General features: G+C 35.6%; 1 protein-coding gene across 1 annotated transcript; it reads left to right on the top strand.

Moving 5' to 3' along the window:
- The first annotated feature begins 97 nt into the window (after positions 1–97).
- Positions 98–18824, top strand: LOC135694998 (glucosidase 2 subunit beta). Its single transcript, XM_065213916.2, has 18 exons — positions 98–374; positions 793–909; positions 1236–1331; positions 3889–3946; positions 4762–4819; positions 5346–5405; positions 5791–5854; positions 6253–6318; positions 6727–6811; positions 10681–10747; positions 11105–11188; positions 13446–13665; positions 13856–13897; positions 14822–14891; positions 15987–16076; positions 17096–17170; positions 17624–17720; positions 18634–18824. The coding sequence occupies exons 1-18, from the start codon at positions 113–115 to the stop codon at positions 18769–18771; spliced, it is 1749 nt and encodes a 582-aa protein (XP_065069988.2). The 5' UTR covers positions 98–112; the 3' UTR covers positions 18772–18824.
- Positions 18825–24908: the final 6084 nt, after the last annotated feature.

The following is a 24908-nucleotide window of genomic DNA, read 5'->3' as shown; positions in this document are numbered from 1 at the left end:
AGAAGATATGTTTTTGTGCCTGCTACACATAAATTCAACAGTTCTGAAACAGCAGGGGCCATTGTAATATTTGTCTTTGCTGAAAGAGCCTGTAAGTAGTTTGTATACTTCGATGGAATCATCAGAGAAGTTTTCAAAGAATGACGTTTTCTTGAAAATGCTGAAAGAGGCTAAATGCTTTGGAACGAGGTTCTACCAGCATGAGTGGCCGAATTTGCTGAAACAAGGCCTAAGTAACTTTTGTAAGAGAAACTGCTTTGTCGAGGAAACAATGGGTAGTTACTGTTGCATCAAAGTTCTGTTTTTGTTTGTTTTTAAGTTGTCATTATTTCAAAGTGTGTTGTCAACTCAAATTAGAGGTGTGCCAACATCAAGTAAGTGTGTATCATTTGTTTAAAGTAAGCATCTTGTATTATTTTTTCTGCCAACGAACAAAGCATAACATAGATTTCACTAAATTGGAGACTTATAAATTTAGCACTCTTGTTGGAAATGGTGATTATCCTGAACTTTTTGATTTGTTAAAGACATTTTGCTTTGAAGCTCTGATAAATATTCATGGTTCCCTTTAAATATTCATGGTTCCCTTCCCTTGACCTTTGTCCATTCCTATCTTCATATTTGCCAAAAATGGATCATACAGTTGGAATCTTCATTTTGAAATTTTTCCGTACCGAAAATCTCATGTTGTTTGGATAGTAAATAAGGCCGCGAATAGCGTCGGTTTTAAAATTTAGCGTTTCCTGCATGCTCTTTACTACTCAATAGCACACACATTCATCTTTTTTGTAGAGTTATCATTTTATGACCCATCAAAGGATTTCACTTGCTTAGATGGAACTGTCACTCTGCCATTCAGCTATGTTAATGATGATTATTGCGACTGCCCAGATGGATCTGATGAGCCAGGTAAGTCTCATTACATGATAATGGCTAGCATTATAGCAAAGCCAAACTTGATACATGGTGTGCAAATCATTTTGAAATGTATGGGCATTATTAGAGGAGAACCACTGCAGAATCCACACCGGTTAAGCCAGAGAGAAGTAGTTTAAATAAACGTGAAAGTCAGGGTTATGTTTTACATATCATAGTATTATTTAAATTTGATTTTCTATTAATTTCTGGAAATTCACTGTCTAGAAGTAAATTAGAAAGTAATCAGTTGCTATTTCCATGATTTTTTTGCAACCTTGGATAGTTTTCTAAAGCAACATGCCATGTTGTTTTTATAGGGACATCTGCCTGTCCAAATGGTAGGTTTACATGCAAGAACCTTGGGCATATTCAATTAGAACTTCAATCAGGAAGAGTTAATGATGGAGTCTGTGGTGAGTATTGATTAATATTTGCTGCTTCTTCATTACTTCTAATAGGTATATTAAATCAAGGAACACATCTTCTACCTATTGTGTTATACCTCAGTTTAGTGCCTGCAATTGAAATAAACTATGTACTCTTGCATATAGTGGTTTCTTTTCTGGTAAGATGAAATTGTATAGTAGGCTAGTGATTTTGATTGTTTTCAAGGAAAATGGTTTAGTCAGTACTCAATTTTATAATCATATGCACAAATTTTTTATATATCAGTCAATTTTGGTAGTATTTCTTATTAGATATAGCAGTATAAAATCCTATAGCAATCCTACTTAATATTCATGTGACATTTCTCTTCACATTGTGACACTGCATCTGTTAATGTACAAAATCATGTGTCTCTGTAGTGTTCTCAAGAATGCAATGAAGTTTATCTCATAAAAGCACTAAAACTATTCTCATGAACAAATTAAAAGCAAAATTTTTCATCAGAGCATGCAATTCATAAATTATATACATGGAAAAGCAGTAATATCAGTGCTATTGATGTTATAGCTTTACCATGCCATTCTTAGGCTTTGTGGTACCAATGTATTTTAAAGTGTTTGACTTTCAAGGCACCCACAAAAGAGATTTCTATTATTTTGATCCCAACATAAATTTGTAACAGTAATGTGCTGAATAAGGCTAGCTAGACTATTAACACATTTTTAATCTAAAAATTGCTTCCTGTAATGGTAACAGTGGTGACACAGATTGAGAATGGTTTTTCATCACTCTTTACCAGCACAGAGATTTTCAATTTTTTAACATGCATATTGTGCCATTTGATTCCCTAAACGGCGAGTGTGGTAATAAAAAGATGATTCCCGGGGCAACTAGACAGTTTCTGATGAAAAAATTAGAAGCTGGTACATAAAAAATGCACACCCACCTTGTCTCACCTAGACGCAAGTCATGGTGTCGGCATGCAATAATGTGCCTCAAACTGAGAGACCAGTTTGTGGATTCTGACAAAATTTCATTGGAGGGCCTTATGGCACCAAAATTTCTTCATTGTTTTAAAAAAAATTGTTTCTAATTGAAAAATGGCTATCAATATATACAATCTTAGAAACAACTGTGGGGACAAGAACCTATGCATATTCTGGGTAGCATGCATATATAGTCTAACATCTACCAGCCATTTAAAGTTGGTCCATTATGAACTTTGGCACAGCTTTGCTTGCAGAGGTATCTTCATTATACCAGGCCTTGCTCTAAGTAAAATGAAGGTGCTCCATAAAAAGAGCCCCTTAGAAACTCTAGGCGCTCTATTTCGCACCTCTAAGTAAATTTCCTTGAGAGCATCCTTCGAGAGCTTTAGGAGATCGAGAGCTTCATATCAAAAGCTTCGGAAGAATGTTAAATATGAAATTCAACGGTGATACCAGAAAGCACCATAATATGAAATAATAAAACATGCAACAAACACTATGTTAATATAAATATAGAAATATAATAGAACAAAGTCGCAAAGTTGTTCAGATTTTTCTAGATATGTAAGTTGCCATCATTCGATGAGCTTTTATTAGTGTCAGTATCACTACTGTTATGTTCAGCTTCACATATTGCTTCATCAAAACGCATGGCTTTAAATCGAACATTTAACTTTGTTTCCTTTTTTCATGTTATCTATTCTATAAGAAACACTAGAACATCTACTACTCGCAAAAGCAAATGAAAAGCAATGCGATAATTTGGAGGGAAATGTGATCGCTGATTTGCACAGGCGATTTTAAGTTATTAAGAAAAACAGAAAATAATATATACTTCAATAGAAGATTAACGCTTGCTCGAAAGTCAAATAAATCTGCCGGAGAATACGCTTGATGGCCTGTGTCCTTGATGGTTATTAGAGGGTTATTAGATTGAAAATGATATCGAAAACCCAACGTTGAATTTGCTGAATTTTTTCTCAAGGGGTAATCTTACGCAAATCATAATTTTGCGGTCTGTTGGGAAGATTGTTTATGCTTGATCAAGTTGATTCAACAAATTCCAAAAATTTATTTTGCTCCGTGTTAATATTGTTTTTACGTTTTGAGGGGCTCTATAAATCGCTCTCCAACGCTTTTTTTGGGTGCGCTCTAGGCGCGCGCGCTCGATCGAGCGCCTTTCCGGGCAAGGCCTGATTATACTTAGGAAGTGAATGCAAAATCTCAGAAATGTCTGTCCCCTGTTGTAGTTGAGGCAATAACTTTTTATTTAATTTAAGTTAATGAAAAGCTTGTTTGGTCTTTCTCATTGCTTTACCACTGCTTCATAATGGACATCATTAGTCATCTCCAACACCATCATTTGATAGCATGGAAAGGTTCAATTTTCATAAAACAGTTTAAAAAATAGATTTTTCTAATGCCATCTGTCCTTCAATATTGTTTTTTGCAGTATTCATGAAAGGCGCTAAACAGAATTCAAACAGGAAGACATTCCAAACTTGGGAAAAAAATAACTTTTCATAGAAATTATTGAAATAACTTGAGTCAGTAGATTCCAAGTTTGTACCTACCATAAACATTTGATTTGCAGATTGCTGCGATGGAACAGATGAGTATGACAGTGATGCCACTTGTTCTAATATTTGCCAGTAAGTTACTGCATTGTGCATTGAAATTTCTATGCTTTATTTTGTCCTAACAACTAAAGCCATTTCACTTGAAATAAATTTTTAATGTAATGAAGAACATTTGTTTGGATTACAGAATGGTCTGTAGTGTATTTGTGCATTGTACTTGAAAATAGCCTTTAATAATTTTTATAAACTGCTTTCTTAGTGAGCATCCTTTGTTTGGCTTTAAAAAGGTTGTGCCAGGATAAAAGTGTGCTATTTCAATGAGCAAAAAGCTGTAAATATAGATTATTAAAAATTCAGTCTATCCAGGGTAGTAAACTAACAACAATTAATATTAGATTAAGCATCTCTTTGCAGCCAAAATGATAGGATAAAATCTCAGCAAATAATATAATCTTCAACAGCTTATTGTTTTTAGATCTCCAATTGTATCTTTGCAATAATACTTTGATCTACACTATTTGCTTTAGAGACAGGTTGATAGAAACAGATTTCCAAAGAGTGATGTCATCAAAAATCTATTTTTAGAATTTCTCAATTTTGGCCACAATTTTGATAGAATTGCCCACACTACGGCCAGCTTCAGCCTAATATTTTGCAAATTGGTTCCATGTATTAATTATTGTAATTTCAAATGCAGGCTTCATGTCTGTGACCATTCAGCTGCAATGTACATATGTATGATGTGTTGTTTCAGTCAAATTGTTAAATTTTTTAGCATGTCCTGTTTTCTGAGCCAAGAGCACAGTTGGAACTATTTTTTTAGTCTCAACAGTATGCATTGTGTATCTTTATTATCAAGTCAAGTGGAATACTGTTTGTTCTTGTAGAGAAGCAGGAAAAGCTGAAAAAGAGAGACGTGAAAAAGAGAAACTTGTTTCACAGCAGGTTATCTGAAATTTTCACATTTTTAGTTCTTTATCTTCCAATTGTTTGTTGTTTAGATTTTCATATTATAAGAATATCAGAATATGACTACAAGTTTTTAAAGTCCTGATTGGTGGCATAAGCTCCTCATTTTAGTTAATATAACTTTCGTTTCTTGCTAATTGTTTCAAAGCATTATAATATGTTTCAAAACAGGTCCATATAACTGTAAGGGAAGTACAACTAATTTTTATTTTTATGCTTCTAACTCTTTGACTGTCATTTGGAGAAATGTCAGTCATTTGATTGAGGGTGTAGAAGGCCATGTAGCCAAGTTCTGGTACCAATAGAAACTTTACTATCAGAAGTTTTATAATATGTATGCTGGCTTACAAGTCTGAAATAATGCAACTGATTTTTTTAATAGGTTTAATTAATGTCAAAAGACATAGAAAATGCCTGTTTTACAGAATTAGCGAATGTTCTAATTTGTATGAAAACCATGATACTATCTACCTGCTTGAGGGAGGTATTATATGCTTTTTAGGGATATGAAGTCAGAATGGAATATGCACAGAAAGGAAAAGCCAAGAAAGAATCCATTGAGGTAAAAAACTTTCCACTTTCAAAGCATTTTGTGTAAGCATATTTCATGTTAACACAAAACAATCATTTTTCAACAAGGTAGGGGTGTGGAGTGGCTCAGAGGGGTTGCCAAAAAAACAAAAATACAAACATTCTAGAAACAATCCTGTTGTTGCTGCTTGTCTTGCTTTTGTTCTTTTGTGAATTTTTTAGAGTTCCTTTTATTTTTCCATGGTACCAGGAATATATTTCAAAACTGCATAGAAATTTACAATTTTAACTTCTATTAAATGCAAAAACTTTACTGTCCTTATAGTTTTCTCTTTGCAGTTGTGGGTAATTTTAAACGCTTTTGCTTATTTTTGGGGGGTTTCTAGGTAGTGCAAAATTTACTCTTTTTATTTTAGAATGAACAGAATGATCTTAAAACAAAGTTATCTGAAAACAAAGGAAAGCTGGAAGAAATGAAAGGCAAGTTTGGTGTTAAAAATTATATGACATCATTTAAGATTTAAAAATAATGAAGATACACAATAAGATAAAAGCAGGAGGAAAATAATCCTACGCAGGAGAAATAATCTAATCCTATTCATAAGAATCCAATCCTTTTTGCAAGCATATGCATGAATGTACTTGAGGCCTAACAACTTTGCTTTAGGCAAGGAAACTCACTTGTTGCAAATTTTTTGTGATAATTGCAAAGGATCTTTTTCCTCTCGGACTGAAGTTTACCAATCGCTATTTGTCACAGCAAAAGGTTGAGAAGTATATTTAAAAGGTTAACTAGCAAAGAATTTAGTGTTAATTTAGTTTCTCTTTTTAAAAGACCTTGAAATGCTCCTTTTCAAAAACCCAATTTTTCGTTTTAGCTGCCAAAGAGAGAGCTGAGTCTTTTGAGAAGGAAGCTAAAGAACAACAAGACAAAGAATTCGAAGGTTAAGAGTTATTTTCAGTTCCCCTTTGCATAGAGACCGTTTTTTTGAGTTAGGCCAAATTATCTGTAATCTGTTAGAAAACTTCTCATCTTTCATTGACCATACCTCGAAATTTTTAAACAAACTTAGCTCCTTTCCATATTTAATGGCTCTTGCGGAACCGGCATGCTTAGCGGCAGCTATCTTGAGAAATTGATTGTGTTTTTTTATTTCCATGCAGTAAGATGTTAGACCATTTTTGAAAATATAGTCGCAAAGCATGCTGGTTGTGCAAGAGACTTTAAATGTATTTCAGGTTATGGGGTCAAAAGTAAAAATCTTAATTTAGATTCTACTCTGTTTTGATAACTAGTGGTATCATAGATGTCTTTTTTGCTTGCTTGTTAATAGAAAGTTTTAACTTTTTAGAGCTAGAGAAATTGAGAACTGCAGAAGAGAACCTCAAGAAATCAGAAGATGCATTCTCTAAATTGGATATTGATGGGAATGGAATGTAAGTATCTTCTTCTGGTCTTTTTTACTTATAAAATTGTTTTTCAGTTCGCCATAACAGTCTTTTGTCCGGGTAATATGGAGAGTCTTGCAGAGCGTCAATCCCCCTTGCAGGGCTGATGCCCTACCCCACCTCCTTGAATCAGCTCTTGTGAAATGAGGTACATAGTCTATCCTTAAACAAAAGGTGACGATGGCCTACCTCTTTCTATCCTTTTTGTTTCCAAAAATTGAAGCATGTTTTCAATCATAGGCAGAGTTTATCGTTGTATGAAAGTTTTGCCTTTGCAATGGAAAAAAGAGGGAAAATTCGAAGAGAGCATTCTTTCTAAACGTCGCAAGTTCAGAGCTGGTAGTAGCATGGATAAGAGTAGCCTAAGGGGGCAGCTCAGGAGGATAGCATCCTAATGTTTAAATAGAGTCTTTCCCAATAGAAATGAACTTCAGTTCTTCTTTTATCATTACTATGGTATCGTGTTTAGGTATTCAACTCCAAATCAGATTTAACCTAAGCCAGCTCTTATTACGTGTTTGTTACTGCGCAGCCCTGGAAATCCATTCTGGTTGTGGTAATGCGTGTATCAAAACCTTGGAGATGGCTTTGAAAAAGAAAACGTGTTAAAACATACTTAGTGTTTTGGTATCTTGCGAAGCTATTCGTCAGACAAAAAACTTTAGGTTTTTGAAATACCTTCAATTTGCAATATTACTGTATCTTAAAAAATATCCCAGCGGTGTCTTGTGAATAGAATGCCCGCACATTATTTCCGCGCGTGGACAGTACATCTCGCCGCAAAATCTTTTTGTTTTCGATAATATGAGGCAGCTTCTTTGTATATGTACTTGGCGCTTCTCGGCGTTCCCCTTTGCCCTGGCCGCGATATGAAAAGCTGGAAAATCTAATCAGTTTATCGTAAACGTCTGATTTTCATCTCTTTAAAAGTGATCCTCTTTGAGAGCTACTCTCAGATGTGATTTCTTGCGCCAAAAGTGATTATCAGTGACACAGAAACTGATAATAAGAAAATTCAAATTTTTTTGTAGTTAGGTCAAATCAATATTGGTCAAATGCACCTGAAGCAGACAGGAATTTTTTATTATATTACGATTAAACTTTTGTTATGTGTGGTCTTAATCGGCAGCTTATGGATGGAAATAATTCATCTCCATGGGAGGTGTCTCCAACCAAGAAGTAAACAGAATGTCTCCCCGATTTGAATCTGAAAATGTTCTAGACATTTCGTCTTTCCATTGCATTGGTTTTCCAATTTTTTAGAAAGCTGCAGTTTTTAATCGCAGATCGCCATGAATTTTAGTGCGTGATAAGAAAAATATCAATTAGTTTTATATGAAAATTTGTCTTTGTATTTAGCTTAAGGTTGATCTATATGTAGAAGCCAAGGGCCGAGATAGATTTCGAAATGTGGGGAGGGGGGCTTTGATTTTCGCCATTATGTAAAACATAGAGGTTCTCAACTTTACCTTTTGAAGATTAGTGTTTCCTTTAATATTTGTGGGGGTCTCAGGCCCCTTTGCCCCCACTATCTCAGTCCTTGGTTGAAGCATATTATATCATTGTGGCGTAATTGGAGAATCATGGTAGTTCTGAGGGTAAGTGGGTATACGAGTTGCTTCACATAATAATGAAAAAGTTTAGAAGTGGCATGTTTTAAATTATTCTGTTAATGCCATGAATATGTTGCAGAAGCCTTGTTCCATTCAAACCTAATTCCACAGTGCTTGTATCATTTATGGCTTGTTGTACACATTGCCAGGTAGCTGTGCACCCTATTACCCACTTCCTGTTGGCAGTTGTTATTCTAGTGCTGGCCTTGTTGTACAATTTCTTAGAAATCTAAACTGTTAATGAAAGTCACGCTTCCCTGTTGCCTGATGTACACGTTTCGATCTTTGCCAATCTTAAGCATCAAGCTATGTGACAATTTTAAGCATCGAGCACATGTCCAGGCGCTTTCAGCCCCTTCTTAGCAAAGTTCACGTCTTCCAATTTGCAACCAGCTTTGGTCCAACAAAAACGACGTCTGCTCTTTTCGTTAATTTGTCATATTTACATACAGAAAAGTTCCTGTTATAGTAAATGAGGGTGCAGAAGACATTAAAAAGGAGTTTAAACTCACCTTGCCTGAAATATGCTGTAGGGCTGCAAAGATCATCTAGCGTATTGATTTGACCTTCTCTTTTTGTTTTGTGAATTTACAATGTTCTCAAGAATGCCTGCACACATTTGCGTGAAATTACTAACAATTAGGCAGTGATAGACGTGCTACTAAAGGCAATTATCTGCCAGTTATTTCTGGTCAGATGCATGGCTTAATCTCATAACACATGTCTTAATGCCTTTTGACAAAACGATCTCAATCTTGTAGTCGATTCTTGTTGGCTTTTTTATATGCAAAAGACTCATTTCCAAGGAATTCGCTTTTGACTAGACAATTAGCTATTGTACAGCGTGTACATCGAAAAACAAGGATCTGCTTGAAAACGAACTATTGTCAAAAGGCATATCAGATATGTATTTTGCAGGCTTTTGTTATCTGCTTTGGGTTAATTTGGCTCCATTTTAGATCCCTCATATCTATTGGGATCATATGAGAAAAGGCCATCTCAATCCAGCCGTTCCATAACATACGAATCACTACACGATTGTGATGCCTCATAAAGATCAAGTTCTAGCGAAAATAATTCTTTGACAAACAAGCTAATGGAATAAGGTCATACGGTTAAACCTGTATTGGCAGCGTTTTTTATCCCGGGGTTTGCTTTTGGTCATATTTTGTTTAAAAATTTCGGTTAATGCTTTTGAACTGGTTTTCCTATAAATGTGGACCGGTTTCGATACAGTTAATCTTTGCCTGCTTTTTTTTCTTACGTTTTTTAATATATGAAAGTACATAATTTTCTAATTTAAATCCATATAAATTTCCCGGACGCTGAATTGCCACATAAATGTCCCGAACAAGCTAGTAATTTTTACTGCTTTAAATATAAAATATGTTATAAGATTGGATGATTTTGCTAGCATTTGTACGTGTGTCTTTATTCTTCCATTACCTTTTTTATTTTGGTGAAAATCTTTCTGCCAACTCTGAAATATTTCTGCGAACCAAGCACCATGGTGTGGATGCTTTTTGCAGCCCTCGTCTCTGGACTCACAATTATGGAGCAGAGGGGGTGGTAATTTCTTAGATGTTTTCTTGGCAACCTGATTGGACAGAGGGTTTCGGAGAAATATTTCTTGTGCTCCTGGTGGCTATTCCTTATCTCTTTCGTGTAGAAGTGTGTCCTACTTTTTGTTCCATTTTACGGTAGTCGAAAGGGAACTCTTGCGATTTCAGATTTTGATCATCTTGCTGACCTATCTTTGGGCAAAGGAGTTTGGTTATTCTTATAAAAAAAGGTTAAGGGTAATGTACTGAATTGCGAAGCCCTCCTAATGTGAAACATTTGGGTTCCGATAGTAAAATAATTTAACGGTTAACTTTGTAATATTTGTGACAGTTGGAACGGTAAAAAGCTGAAAATGAACCTCTCTTTTACTGAAAAAATAGGCTGCATTCAAGTCAGAGCAGGGTCTTCAGGCCATCCTTTGTACTATTCATCGACAGAAAATTAAAAGAGAGAAAGGCAGATATATAGAACGTATAAGTGCTTTGAATAGGATGTCTGATACTACGAAATTCGATTACATACTGCTCTTGATATTGAAAGCCTGTATGTTGTACCAAAATGTTGGGCATCCCGTACTGGCATTAGGGCATTCCCTACCCATCTACATACAAATTGTCCTATTTATATTGCATTAAGTTATTTGACAGAATCTTTTTTAATCATGAAATGCTTTCTTTCAAGGGTTTCTGTCTCTGAATTCGTCTCAAGTACCTTGACTTCTGATGAGGCTACTGAAGAAAAGATTAAAGTAAGTATGCACAAGTCAATCTTTATAAGGCTGGCTCGTAGAATCGTTCCCTGTTTATGGGGATTAAAGTTTTCGCGGTCAAAAATAATATTTTGTCATTTTTACTAATACAGAAGAGGGTGAATAATCGCTGCATTGTTCCCTTTGGTGGAAAATTTAGTTTTCAATTTCCTAGAGGCTCTCAGATTATTAAAATCGGTATGTAAGTCGGATCGTTTTGACCAATGTAAAAACTTGTTTAAATGCCAATATATAATATTATAAAATGAAATATATAACAATTTGAAACTTCTTCTTTTTGTCTGTTATAAAAAGTGTAAATCTTATCAAACTGATTGCAGTATTTCTTTATTTTAGGAGAAGTTCTCGGGCGAGGAACAAATCGATAAACTCAAACTGTATGAGCTATGGCCTACTATTAACGATTTGTTTATTGAAAAGGTCAGTTTTTTATGCTTTAAGTTTTGCACATTACTTATTTGGTCACCTTAATCTCTCGAACGTTTTTTTCCATCTAGAGATGATATCTAGTATTGTAGAGAGAGCTTATTGAGGATGAATTGACAATTTTAACAATTTAAGTTATCCAAAACAGTTAAACTGAAGCGTGAAAGCAAGGATTAAAGCATTCCAATATTCAACATTTAAATATTAAGCAACAGTGGAAACTAATTTGAAGTGAAAACAACAGTCTGTATTGGCATAAGTTGATTAAATGGGCAAAAACCACAGGCAAACAATAATTATTTATTTGAAGTTATATTAAAATCATTTGTATTTTATGTATTGAAAATATTTTGTTAAAGTTAATCTAAAAACCGCTTATTTTGTCAAAGAGATCTGTAGTAGCCAATGAGGTGAATCACCTCATTGATAGTAGGTATTTCGTCTCTGTTTACAGCGATTTACAATGCATTTTTGTGTTTGGGCCTCGTGTCAGTATCCACGTGTCATGGAAGGTTTTGTGAACAGGCCACGAGGTGGCTTGAGTAAGTCTTCAGGCGTTTATCATGGGTGGCGACAAAAGCCGAATAATAATAGTATATCACATCCTTATTTCATTGATTTCTTTTGTAAGACAATAATTTTTTGTTATTATTTACATTTCTGTTGGTTTCATTTAAATGTCGGACATTCCCATATACGTTGTTCAGAGTTTGTTCACCACACAGAAAGTGTTGAGATTTCAATACAGAATGACCTTTATTAACTATCTTGTCCAGCTTATTACAGAACCAGAATATTTTTAAGCTGATGTCCAGCCACAAGTTTTGAAGCACGCTGCTAATTTTTTGTAGATTTTCATTTGACTGCTAAAATTGGTATTAACCCTTGGGATTTTCAGAAAATAGATATCGGCCATTTATGTAGCAAGAATTTTGTTTTAGAGTTTCGATTAGATTTCTGTTAGCTTTCATCAAAAATATTTATCTTCCATGCGCCTTAGTCTAAATGTTTTCCAAAGAGATTAGGCAACTTCGTTTCAAATTTCTGCCTAAACTTTGAATGCACAAAATTTTAGGTAGCTTCCAAATGCATGTATGTATGGCCCCTCATTAGAGGAAAAGTTTTTTAGCCCACTGAGGCATACTTTTTAAATTCAAACTCTTTGAATAGAAACTTTTTATTATTTTTCCGTCCTTTATATTTGGTTTTATGTGCTTATAGCGTATTTTATAGTGGGTTTCTTCTTCAAAATTGAGTGTTCAGTGAAGTTAGAATACGATCTACCTTGCTGCTAGATGTATCAGGCCAGGAAAAAAGCAAATTAAGTGGAAGTTAAAAATTTGCGGAGGTGGAGCTCCATCTTGTTGCATCATATTGCTATTTGTCAAAAGATGGTTAATTTGAATACTGAAAGCTGCCAAAAACTGGCAAACGCCACCATTTAAATATTTTTTGGAAAAGGCTACAGAATGTTTTAGAGCGCTATAGAACTCTCGGGTTAATTTAGCTATTAAATATTTAACCCTTAGTTACTAAATTTTTGAGTACTTTGTTTGCTGATCGGTACTACAAAAGCTTTTTGAAGTTTAAATTTGAATAGTAAACTCGATTGAAATTAATATTATGGCAGCAAGAAGAATTTGAAGTCGGCTGTCATTTGCAGGTTGGGTTAAATTTGCCGTTATTAATTGCGGCTTTTCAATGTCATTGTTTTGCTCTCATCAGAGCGGCTAATTTTCGAAGGACAGGTTAATAAACAGGACGATCAAATCAAATTTAAAGAATTAATTTCCTCTTGACAAACGCTTTTTTATTAACATTAGCTAGCTGATTATTTTATACGTTTAATCATGTTTAATTAATTTTCCTGTTTTTCCAATCGTTGTCTTTCACTTTATTACCTAGTTATCCCCAATTTTGACGAATTTTCTGCAGATATAATTGTCAGTATTATTTTCGTATCTGCAATGCGGTCTCTCAGTTTAAAAGGGCATTCTTCGGTCATTCGTGTGTCTGTCTATCACAGTTGAAAACCACAATCATAGTTAGCCACTACGATGCGATAAGCTTGTTGTGGCCTCCAAAGGACTGTTGCGGAGTAACTTTTTATATGTATTCGTTATATTTGCAATGATTTTCTGCTTGATATGCTTCTGCCTCATCCCCAGTTTCAGATTCCTTTAAGCCTCGTTGTTGATTTTTGAGGATCCTAATTATTCTTTGCTCTAAGCGAATCTTCCCTTCCATGCAGCCTGTGGAAGACATTAAGAACGAACAACCGAAAGACGAACAAGCGGAAGTAAAGGAAGAGAGTGAGGCAGACGAGCGCAAGGTTACTGATTTCCCAGAAGAAGATCACGGCGAAGATGATGATCATGATGACAACGATGATGATGAGCTTGGAGAAACTACGCAGCCATCGCCGCTTCCACCTCCGTCTGAAGCAGAGGCTAAAGGAGAATCCCCAAAAGGTAATACTTAAACTAATCTATCCAACACTATCTGTTAAGCGAAACACTCAGGGAATCTATCCAACACTCTTTCCAGTAAAGTGAACTATACACTTAATTAGCGGACAGTTGGTCGATGTTTATTTATCTTATATCAATGCTTAATTTCTAGTGTGTGAGTTAATTTTTTGTATATCTTTTACCAATACAGACAAACCTGAGTACAGTGAAGAAACTAAAAGACTTATATCAAGTATGTCCTTCAATTCAATCTACATTTTATATGTTTATTTCAATTATATATTTGACAATTTAAATGGATGTTTATATTAAGTTATGGCTTCCAAGACGTTGTTCGGTTTCCGTCAGCAAAGTTAGACATCTCCTTTATTCATTGCCAGACTGTTTGGCTTTTTTTTGAAAATCATTTTGATACGGACCTGACCCTTTTTGTTATCTTATTATTTTTGTTGATATTCTTAATTTTTTATTGCGAATAATTTTGTGTCCTGTAAGACTCGATTAAGACCCTTCTCTAATAGATCTCTCTAATTAACCTCAGGTTTTGAATAAGCCCCCTTCTTAAATAAGCCCCAACTCTTGAATAACCTTCTGCTCTTCAGTATCGAGTTTTGTATTAGCCCCTTGTTCGTATAAACCCTAGTTATGCTATGAGATTTTAAAAAAAATAGCCAATTGATGACAATATTTCTTTGATGTAACATCAGGGCACCCAAACGTAGCTTTTTTATCCAGTAAATCATTCATTTAGTTTTTTTGCCAGATCTTGTTTGTTTCCTGCCAGTTTAAAATCTCCCCTCTGGCATAAACCCTTCTGGCATTTACTGTATAAGAAGATGCATTTTTCTAATAGGTTTTATAAGATGCATTTATTTATGGTACTATATCTAAACCTTGTGACATTGCCTACTTATGTAAACTTTATGCAAGAAGCATCTGAGAAGCCGAAAAGTTTTCACTCAACTTAATTTCTGTGATTCGAGACATCAGATTCGAGACAAAATTTTTTTCGTTGACTAAATCTGTTATTTTCAGATTTGTAAGCTAAGTTAAATTCTTTGTTTAAAATGTTGCGTTATTTGGGTGTTTAAAGATCTGCCACCCTAGAAGGACCAGTTTGCAGTAGTACTTCAATGCTAATTATTTCGTTTTCTAGTTGCTGATCAAGCCAGGAAGGAATTTTCTGAAATCGAATCTGAGATTAGCAGCCTGGAGTCAAAAATATCGTAAGTTTACGCCAGTCAGTTGTTGTCTTGCTTCTGTTTTGCACTTGAGCGATATTCCAATATTTTATGGTGTTTTTTATACTTCTAGTCGCTGCTTTGTAAAACCCACATGTTCACATAATAATAGGCACCCTGTTTTCTTTTCGTTGTGTGTACGTTATATTGCTATGTGTCAATGTTGAAAGATAAGGAGACTTGTGAATGTTATGTAGTGAAAATCAGAGTCTTGAAGGCTGAAGAGAGTAGAAAAGTTTATTTGGTGTTATACGTTTCTTAGCTGATCAATGCAACCTTTGCTGAGTAGTAATGATCCGGTTTGAATGTGGTACGTGATTTTAGAATTAAACCTATAGTTCCAGAGATATTAATAGCTATTCCATAAAAGAGCTTAAAAATAAACAAATCAGAATAATGAATGTCATTTGAATCGAAATATTTTACAACAATATCACCCTGGTTGATTATAATTGATAGTGATCAATATCAATCATTATTGATTATAATACAGTATCAATAATAGAATAAATTCGAGGGCGGAAATAGAAGAGGACACTACTTTGCTCCTCCGCTACTGCGCTCCTCCGCTCCTCCGCTCCTCCGCTTCTCGTTTATTCCTGCCCTCGAATTGATATGACTCTGGTGCCCAGGATATAATGTCATTGAAATTCATTGAATATCCGAAGTGATGCACATGTACACTCATAAAATTTAACAGTCCTCAAAGTCATACCTAATAATTCCCCCTGTTTTGCAAGTTGAAATCTGAACAGTGAGACATCCTCGTCACGGTCAAGGGTAGCCTCTCTCGTGAGCTTTTGTTATTTTGGAGTGTTTTTGGAAAGATCGTTTTGAATCCTGAAAAACATCTAGTAGAGGGGCGTTTTAAAAGCTAGAGGCTTCGTGAAACAGTAAACAGCCCAAAAGTCACACTTCCCGAAAATTGGAAATTTTTTGGTATCGAGATCGCCAAAGCTTTTAGGACAAGATGTCACGTTGTTCCAAAGAGGTACTAGACGTAGCCTCGACAGTTGATTATTTGAAATTTTATTTTCCTTGTTGGCCGTTTGATGTAAATGTTTTATGTCCTTTTTTTAGAAACAACGACAAGCTCCTTTCCATTGATTTTGGTCCAAACAACGAGTTCTTGGCGCTTTACGGAGAATGTTTTGAATACGACGACAGAGAGTAAGTCTGATATAAATCGTATTTTCTTTGTTTATACTTTTAAATATTTGAAAATTGATATGTATAGAACACAAGCAGGGAACAAGGTCATTAATTATACGAACTTTTCCTTTGCTGACATGCTTTGCAAGCCTTAGTGGGGTCCATTTGAATCGCCTTTGTGAGTTATCAAGATCCTAAACCACGAAATTAAAGCTAACGGAATGAGATAATGCAAGGCAGTTAGTTAGAGGTACACACCAATCTCTTCCAATCATTGATAGCAGTCATTATCAGCCGTGCCTATGGCAAAACGATAAGAAAGCTAAAAGTTAATGAATATTAATGTTTTTATCCACATTGTAAAGGCAGCATCCATTTTTATTGCCCATTCTAATTAAGATTCCGAAGAAAATTAAAACTGTTATTGAGCGTAAAATATTTTTGAAAGACTCTGTTTCCGTTTGACTTGCTATAAATTTGATGCTGGGGTACGAGATGGGATACAAAATACTTTGAAATTTGATTCCAAATTTCGTACCAAAAGCTAAAAATTATATGCATTCTATGAGCGTATAGAAGCAAATAGACAATCGAAAAGTTACACTGTACAATGTCTCGCTAGACTTTACTTTTCATTGCGGAGGAGTGCCAGGGCGGACTTTCGAGACCATTGTCAAGTCGTTCAAATGTACAGGGCTGTCGTGGCAATCAAATTCTACTCTGAATCAAAGATGCAAATTTTCTGACAAATTGTAGCTTACGTATTTGACATTGGTCTATTGTTATAGAAACTTTTCGCCCAAAATTTACGATAAAATTCAACAAATATCAACAATCCAAGAGAAGGGTTAGTTGCACACCTTCAACCCCTCCTCTCACCCCTCCGCACACCAACGAATTCGATGACGCTAGTGCTTTGTACCTTCGTTTAGGGATTTGTCTAAAATTTCATTTGTAACAATGACTCGCTGACGATTTTTGCTATTCAGATAAAAAGACCAGCTTCATTATATTGCTCATATCCTTTTAATTTTCAGATATACATACAAGCTGTGCCCATTCAACAGCGCAACGCAGTCCTCGAAGTCAGGTGGATCTGATACTAGCTTAGGGTAAGTTAAAGCTCCGTTGCAGCCTTATTAGCGCGTTCTAGTTCTCATAACGCCTTCTCTTACTTAAAATTCTTTTTATCATACACTAAAATCTTGTCAGTTCCCAGCCAGAAGGGCCAGTCATATTTCTTCGAGCTGCCATCCGAAATTCCAGTGCTATTTTATTTTCACAACGTCGTGCCATATCAGTTTGTTGTGTCGCCTGCTTCCTTGAATTATTTGTAATTTAACTACCTCTTACTCTTTTAATGCAGGTATCTTTATTCAGCTTTATGTCCACATATGTAACTTTTTTATGATTAACACTGACTCACAACTTGCAATTATCCCACTACACCGTGTCTTTACCTTTGTTTTGTGGCTATAATTGATTCCAATAATTCCGTCATATTGTATTATGATTCGATTTGAATTCAAAAGTCACCTCATTTTGTTACCTCATTTCGAACACAGATCTTGGGGTGAGTGGCACGGCTCTCCAGATCTCTACACCAAAATGAAATATAAAGATGGCTTGTCGTGTTGGAATGGACCAAACCGCTCCGCCGATGTAAGTTTTTTTCCTGTGCCTTTTAAGGGCATTGTGAGTCTTAGTTTTCAAATATTTACATTCTGCTATTGTCAAGTGAAGGTATTTGATATAATGCTGAGTAATTGACACCAGCCTTCAGGTATTCAAACTTTGAATTTAATGTAAATGTTATGGTGGCGTAACGGAGGTAGCTGGGGCACTCAAAGATTTCTAGTTCGGGGCCCCTAGGTATAAGACTGAGATGTCGTGCAAGTTTGGGCCATTTAATCGTTTTAAGATACAATTTTGTTGGGGACCTCTTAAAGTCAGGGGCCTTTAGATTTTGAACTTAAAGTAATACTCTGCAGAGGATTTTAATAGATGTACAATGGAATATGAAAGTACTGTTAACCAGTCAGTCATAGAACGCTCGATGCCAAAGTCGTAACTGCTATTATTTAACTGCAATTGTTGTGCGCGCTTTATTTAAAGATGAAGTTCTAAATTATGAGTTAAGATTTTTTGACATAATAGAAATATTTATATAGGGTAAAACCTTTACAAAAATTATAAATTATATTATATTAATATTATATTATATATTAATTTTAAAATTATATTTTAAAAAGTTTTCCTGGTACAATTTACTTACATTGATCGTTATTTATTCATCATATTGTACCGCACGCATTTTAGTATATTTATAAAACCTTTTCAGTGCCAAAGGCGCTGTTATCAATAAGGGCCCTGTTCTAAATGAAAGTATTTACATGGTTAAAAATTTAAAAGTAATGAAAAATTAAAAATCAAAAGTTAAAAATGAAAGTAATAAAGGGTAAAAATCGTTTTTAGCGGATCTGAAGTGAACTAGTTGGTGAGGAAATGTTCTTTCAATCGATGACGAGGTCTATTTTTATTTAATTTATTTCCAATCTACGATTTTGAATTTTAGATCACGGTCAGCTGTGGAGCGAAAAACGAGATAGTTTCAGTTTCGGAGCCGAATAGATGCGAATATGTAATGGAGTTCAAAACACCAGCCATTTGTAATGACCCTGCTCACGAACAGCATCAGCATGAAGAACTATAGGAAATAATTTTTAAGTGTAAGAGTATTAAATTCAAAACACCCTTTCGTTATTACTTGTTGCAAATTTTCGTGATTCTCTGTTACCTAACGATTTTCAAAGCTGGCTTGCTACTTCAATGGTCCTCTTGGAGAAAAAATCGCATCAAATGCTTTGGTGAGTGTTTCTTGTTTTAAAGCTCTTGGTATAAGTAGATGCAGGTGCAGAATCAACTGATTTTGCAAATTTTGAGCTATTTCGCAGTGTTCTTTCAGGCTGTAGGGTCAGAATTCTAAAATTCTAAAGAAGATTTTTTTGATTACGTCACTTATGGGGAAATGAAAGTCGGGTATATGACAGTGTTAATTTTAATATGCAGCAATAATTAGTTTGTGCAGTGATAAATCGCAATGGTGCAGCGATAAACCCGAATTTTGTGCAACGAAAAAACTAAAATATAAAGATTTTTGTTGAAATGGTTGATTGCAAAAACCTACCACTTGGCATGTAAAATTTGTGAGAAAGCATAACAAACATTTTGTTATGCCATAACAAACATTTTGTTATGCTATCTCACAAATTTTACATGCCAAGTGGTAGGCTTTTGCAATCAACCATTTCAACAAAAATCTTTATATTTTAGTTTTTTCGGAATTGTTAATTGTTTTGAAGCTACAACGCTTCAAGGTTGCGATTTTCAAGACTTTTCGTGCGAAAATCTGTGCGCGGTCTGTGAGAAATTTCAGGATTGTGTGCTGCATTGAGATTTACAAGTCGCGAAAGTGATGCGGGCGTCAGTACTGAACACTGTATTTCAAGTGCGATAAATACCAAAAGAATCGCTTGGAATTAGTGCGATACTTGTGCTCTAAATATCACTAGCTATCTTTATTTTCTTGCGATAATTTCGAGCCCATTCAAAATAAGCCCTATTCGAAATAAATCATAAACTTTTTGAGTGCAGTTTGTACCAAGACTTCGTGCCGATCATTTACTTTGTGTGAATTATTGAGCGTGCCGAAAAAAAGAATGCTTTTGCGAACAGCTATACAAATTATGAGTAAAGCCTGGTTTCCATATAGTCGTTGAGGGTCGTTGACGGTCTTCGAGGGTCATTGGTAAAACTGAAAGACCATCAACCACTATATGGAGACATTACATTTACATTACATTTTTAATTATTTAGGCACGGTAGCCCCGTCAGTCCATTAGAACTGCTTTTCAGGGGACCGTGACAAAACATTAATAAGTAAGAAGATAGATACTACGAAATAGGAATGGTCGTTCATAGTTAGTTTTTTATTCTTCTCTTAAAGGTGGCAAGGGGGGGGGGTGCCTGTTTGGCATCAGGTTCAAGTTGGTTCCAAAGCTTAGGTCCACGAAAAGGAATAGCTCACTGCCCATTGTTTGTTTTCCGTAAGGGTAGCGGAAGATCACTATCGGTATTTCTTAGTTTGTCAACATTTTGAGTCGAATTTTTTTCGAACAGGTTGGAAAGGTACTCTGGAACGAACCCATTTAATGACTTGTACATTGTTGTAGCTGTTTCGCTTCTAATAATGTCATCTATAGTTGGCCAACCCAAACTGCGAATCAGTGGCATAGCAGGCGCATCAACTCTGCCATTATCTACTATTCTGTAGCTTTTGCAACGATCGCAGTTTAGTCACCCCACAGCACCCCCATACCGAACAACAGAACCGAAAATGGGACTCGATGATACCCCGATACATTTTACTCAACGTGTTTTGAGGTAAAAAATTTCTGGAATATTTAAAAATCTGATTGCACGAGAAACTTTGTTACGGAGACTGTTAACGTGTTCTTTCCAATTTAAGCTTCTATCGATTATCACACCCGGATGCTTTGTTCGGTCAACATTTTCAACTTGAGAGTCACCAATAAGAAACTGTGGATGATCAACTATTTTATCAGGAATTTTCTTAATTTTGGGCTGGGAGCCTATAATCAGAGCTTGTGTTTTTCGAACATTCAGAGAAAGTTTATTACCTTGCAACCATTGCTTCAAATCGTTCGGTACACTGTTTAGAGTTGGATTTATTTCTGTAAAGCTCGAAGAAGAGTAAGAAATACTGGTGTCGTCGGCGTACATTGTCATTCTACCTTTTTCAGAGAGAACGGAAGATCATTGATATAAATCAGAAACAATCAAAGCAATTAATTGATGAAAGCCAAATAGATTATATATTTCCAGCAGACGTAGGGAATAAGCTGGAAGGTCGTTTGAAACTTCCTCTTTGGAATATGTCGGCAGAGAATCGCAATCTGTATCGCCTAGAAGAATCGTTTACTTGTCCTCAGAGCTCAAGAATGATGATTTAGAAACGTCCTCTTGTACAGTAGGTTTGTCTAACAGAGTGTCTTTGCGATAAACTACAACACCACCCCCCTTACGATCACGATCACACCTTTTGAAAGTATACCCTTCGATATTCATTAAACAATCATCTATAGAATTATCAAGCTTGGTCTCATTTATTGCAAGAACGTGAATCATCAATTCGTTTACGAGTAATTCATCTATGTGCAAGGGCGGATTTAAGCAACAATGATCGGGGGGGGGGGTGTTAGACACTAATTTTGGTGCCACACCCTTCAGGTCACTGGTAAATGATGGAAACGCCCATTTTTAAAATTTGGTTTTCAACTTTAAGGTAAAGATGATAAAAAGCAGTGGCGTTCCCAGGGTTGGAAGATTGATGGGGCAAATAGGCGAACATTTTTGGTGACCAGACCCCTAAGAATTTGGGAAAACACCCATCTTGGAAATGCGTTCGGAGAAGCTATGGCATTTCTACGCGGCAATTTCCCTTCATACAATGTCATATGTAGCGTTTTGTGGCTGATCATATTCTACAACTGTCTATTTCCTTCACAATTCCACTAACTTTTATATCCTGAATTGTGTAAGGCAAGGAAGAACTACGTGTAAAAAGGGATTTTCCAAAGTTGTTATCAAATATCTAAAAATAGTACACAGTATTCGAAAGTTTTAAACCAAGTCCGTTCTCCTAGGAGTAAAATTCACGAGAAGCATTTCAGAATCCAGTTTTTTAATGGATTGAAGTTCATATTTATCTGTTGAAGGTATTCACAGACTAACGCAGTTTGATTAACACAGAGGCAATAATATGAACAACTAACTAACCTAATACAGCAATGCTCTTTTATATGTTTATTGTAATGTTCTAGAAGTTTCTAGAAAAGTATTGTTCCAGAATGTTTGAGAAAGCGGAAGTAATTTTTATTGCAGAAAATAGAAATGAGCTAATACTACGAATATACTAGAATGATATGAGAGATTAAACTAGAATGTTCCACAGTATATTGACAGTCGGGTAAGAGTGTATATTTCCAACACTATCTTATTGGGAATGTCTCAAGAACGTGAAGGATTTTTCTTTACAAATCCTAAAACGAGGGGCAATGTTGAATATCGTTTAGAGATATAGGTCTTCTGCGAGCGAAGCGAGCAGAAAATTCTTGCAACGACGTTCTTGAAATAAGCTTAAAATACATGTCAGAATATTCCTTCCCCACCCCCGCTACGCTACTGACAAGAAGATAAATGCTGGTAAGAAAAAAAATAAAGTAAAATCTTGGCGCTACTTTGCTACTACTGACCAAATGAATTACTAACAAATGAATTTTACCGATCTTTCCTAGTCTAGGAATGTATTTTGTGCCAGTAGCTTCTTCCTCCATTGCATCGACTTTGCACGTGTTTGCTCTTGACATAACCAAACCAGATACAAAATCTCCAATCTTTTGTGCTCTAAGCATCTGTCTTTCAAGGGCCCAGACGGCAGATATTAATTGTGCTTTTGATTTCAGGTGAATAATTTGTATCGAACGTTTAATTATTCCGAATTGCTCAATATAATTTCTGTTCTGACTGGATCATCTTTCCTATTTACCGAAGTGACAAACTTCAGAGTATGGCCTGCCTTCCTGAATTTTTCGCTGTTTTGCTTTTCAAAACTGAAATCTTCTTTATGACAGACATTTTTTTAGTAAACTGTTGTGGGAAATGGCTTCATTCTTTGCTGTTATTAAAATTAAACAAAGCAAAGTTCACGATTCACTTTTATCAAGGCTACTTTGTTGTACTCCTTCGTAAAGTTGAGCCAAGACGTTGGTCCAGGTATACCTGACTTCCAGAAACGACATGAAGTAAGGATTCTGGAAGGCGACACTCTTGTTCTACTTACATACGTTTTTACGTGCATCGCGGGTGTTGTTAAAGATATTTGATCGTAAACTTGTAGATATCGGTAGGAAGACTGCTTTATACTTGTGCCCAATGACTCAATTACCCTTTAGCTTGTTTAAGGAGATAGCAAAGAAATTATCTTTATAGGGGGTACAAACTGCGATCTCAAAAATAACCAAAGCTCAAACGCGAAAAAATTGACAGCAATTTACTCGGAGTACCAGCTTGAACAACTGATTAAATGCTACACTCGAGTAGCTGTAACAACGAATGAGCGCAATGAACAAAATTATCAGTAAAATGCTAATAGACCATTTCTCAACAACTAGCCAAAATACATATTGAAGGCAGACGTTCTAGAGTTAGGGATGGTTGACCACTATTTGGTGTACGGAATAAGAAAAGTGAATGCCTGGCGAGTTAAAAATAAAAAACAAAAGTTTTGGAGATTCGCTGTCTGAGCAGTTATGACAGGGCATTGTTTCGCAACGACCTGCAGCATAAAGATTGGGAAACCATCCTTACAACACTAGACCTCTTACGCTGATAATCCTGATAAGATGGCTACCACATTTCATGAGATCTTTGAGTCGGTTTTAGATATCCATGACCCCTGAAGAAAAGGAGGTTAAGCAATAATTCTACTACCTGGATCACGCTAGACATCAGGAAACTAATGAAAGAGAGGGAGCAGCTAAGAAAGCGACGAAAACATATCCTGAAAGGTGGATACATACAAGCACCTCCGTAATAAGTTAACGCATAAAATTCGAGATGCAATACAATCACATTATCTTGATTTAATCGAAGAAAATAAGGGAGATCCTAAAAGAATGTGGCAGGTTATCAATAGGGTGCTAGACAAAGCAACCCCTTCAACAGAAATTTCGAGCTTAGAGAAAAATATATAGCTGAAGCACTTGATCATCACTTTACCTCCATAGGACCGAAACTGGCTATCAAGTTAGAGTCTAGGCCTGATGACGATTCTCTCAAACATATCAATGTTCAGCAAAACAAAATGATATTTGTACATATCGATGAAACATATGTGCTAAATGCCATCAAGAATTTAAAAAATGGTAAGGCACCGGGCCCGGACAAGATCTCCTCTACGCTACCAAAAGATGCCGCAGACTTCATTTGGAAACCACTAACCATGGTTTTCAACTTGCCATTAAAGGATGGTGCTTTCCCAGATGTCTGGAAGTTAGCTAAAGTCACACCGATTTTAAATCAGGCTCAAAGAGGGATGGATATGTTACATTAACATCTAGTAACATTGAAGATCTACTTACAAATGCCCACAAAGAATTAAGAAACATCTCGGAATGGATGCGGATAAACAAACTAAGCGCAAACCCGAAAAAAACTGAATACATGATTATTGGCCATCCACGGAGGACAAATAAAGTTGAAATCTCAAAACCACTGCACCTTAATGATTCAGAAATAAAGCGAGTTGCGAAGATCAAATCATTAGGAGTTATGGTGGACGAAGGGCTAAACTGGGATGACCAATTCAGCAAAGTAAAAGGGAAGATTAACGGCGGTCTGAAGTCGCTAAAAAAACTGAAAAATCTGTTTTCACAATCCCAGCTCGACCATGTGTACAGTGCACTTATCGAAAGCCATCTGAGATACGCTAATGTTCTGGAGAAATCTTCCTAAATCAAAATTGAATACACTCCAATGTCTGCAGGACAGAGCACGCTCGATTATTGATAAGGCCAGACTGAAAGACAACTGGTCTCTTAACTGGCTGACCATTGAGCAACTAACAAAGTTCGATCGATCAGTTATGACATACAAAATAATCAGCAGACAATGTCCCGAAAGCCTTTGGGGTAAATATCATCATAGGACCCAGCACTCCAACAACAGAACAAGAAATTTCAGGGACCTACAAATTTATTTGCTTATTTG

The sequence above is a fragment of the Rhopilema esculentum genome, chromosome 8 (genome assembly GCF_057945365.1).
Source record: "Rhopilema esculentum isolate cy_ngs chromosome 8, ASM5794536v1, whole genome shotgun sequence".
Lineage (NCBI taxonomy): Eukaryota > Metazoa > Cnidaria > Scyphozoa > Rhizostomeae > Rhizostomatidae > Rhopilema > Rhopilema esculentum.
This window is presented reverse-complemented; position numbering and strand designations above follow the sequence as displayed.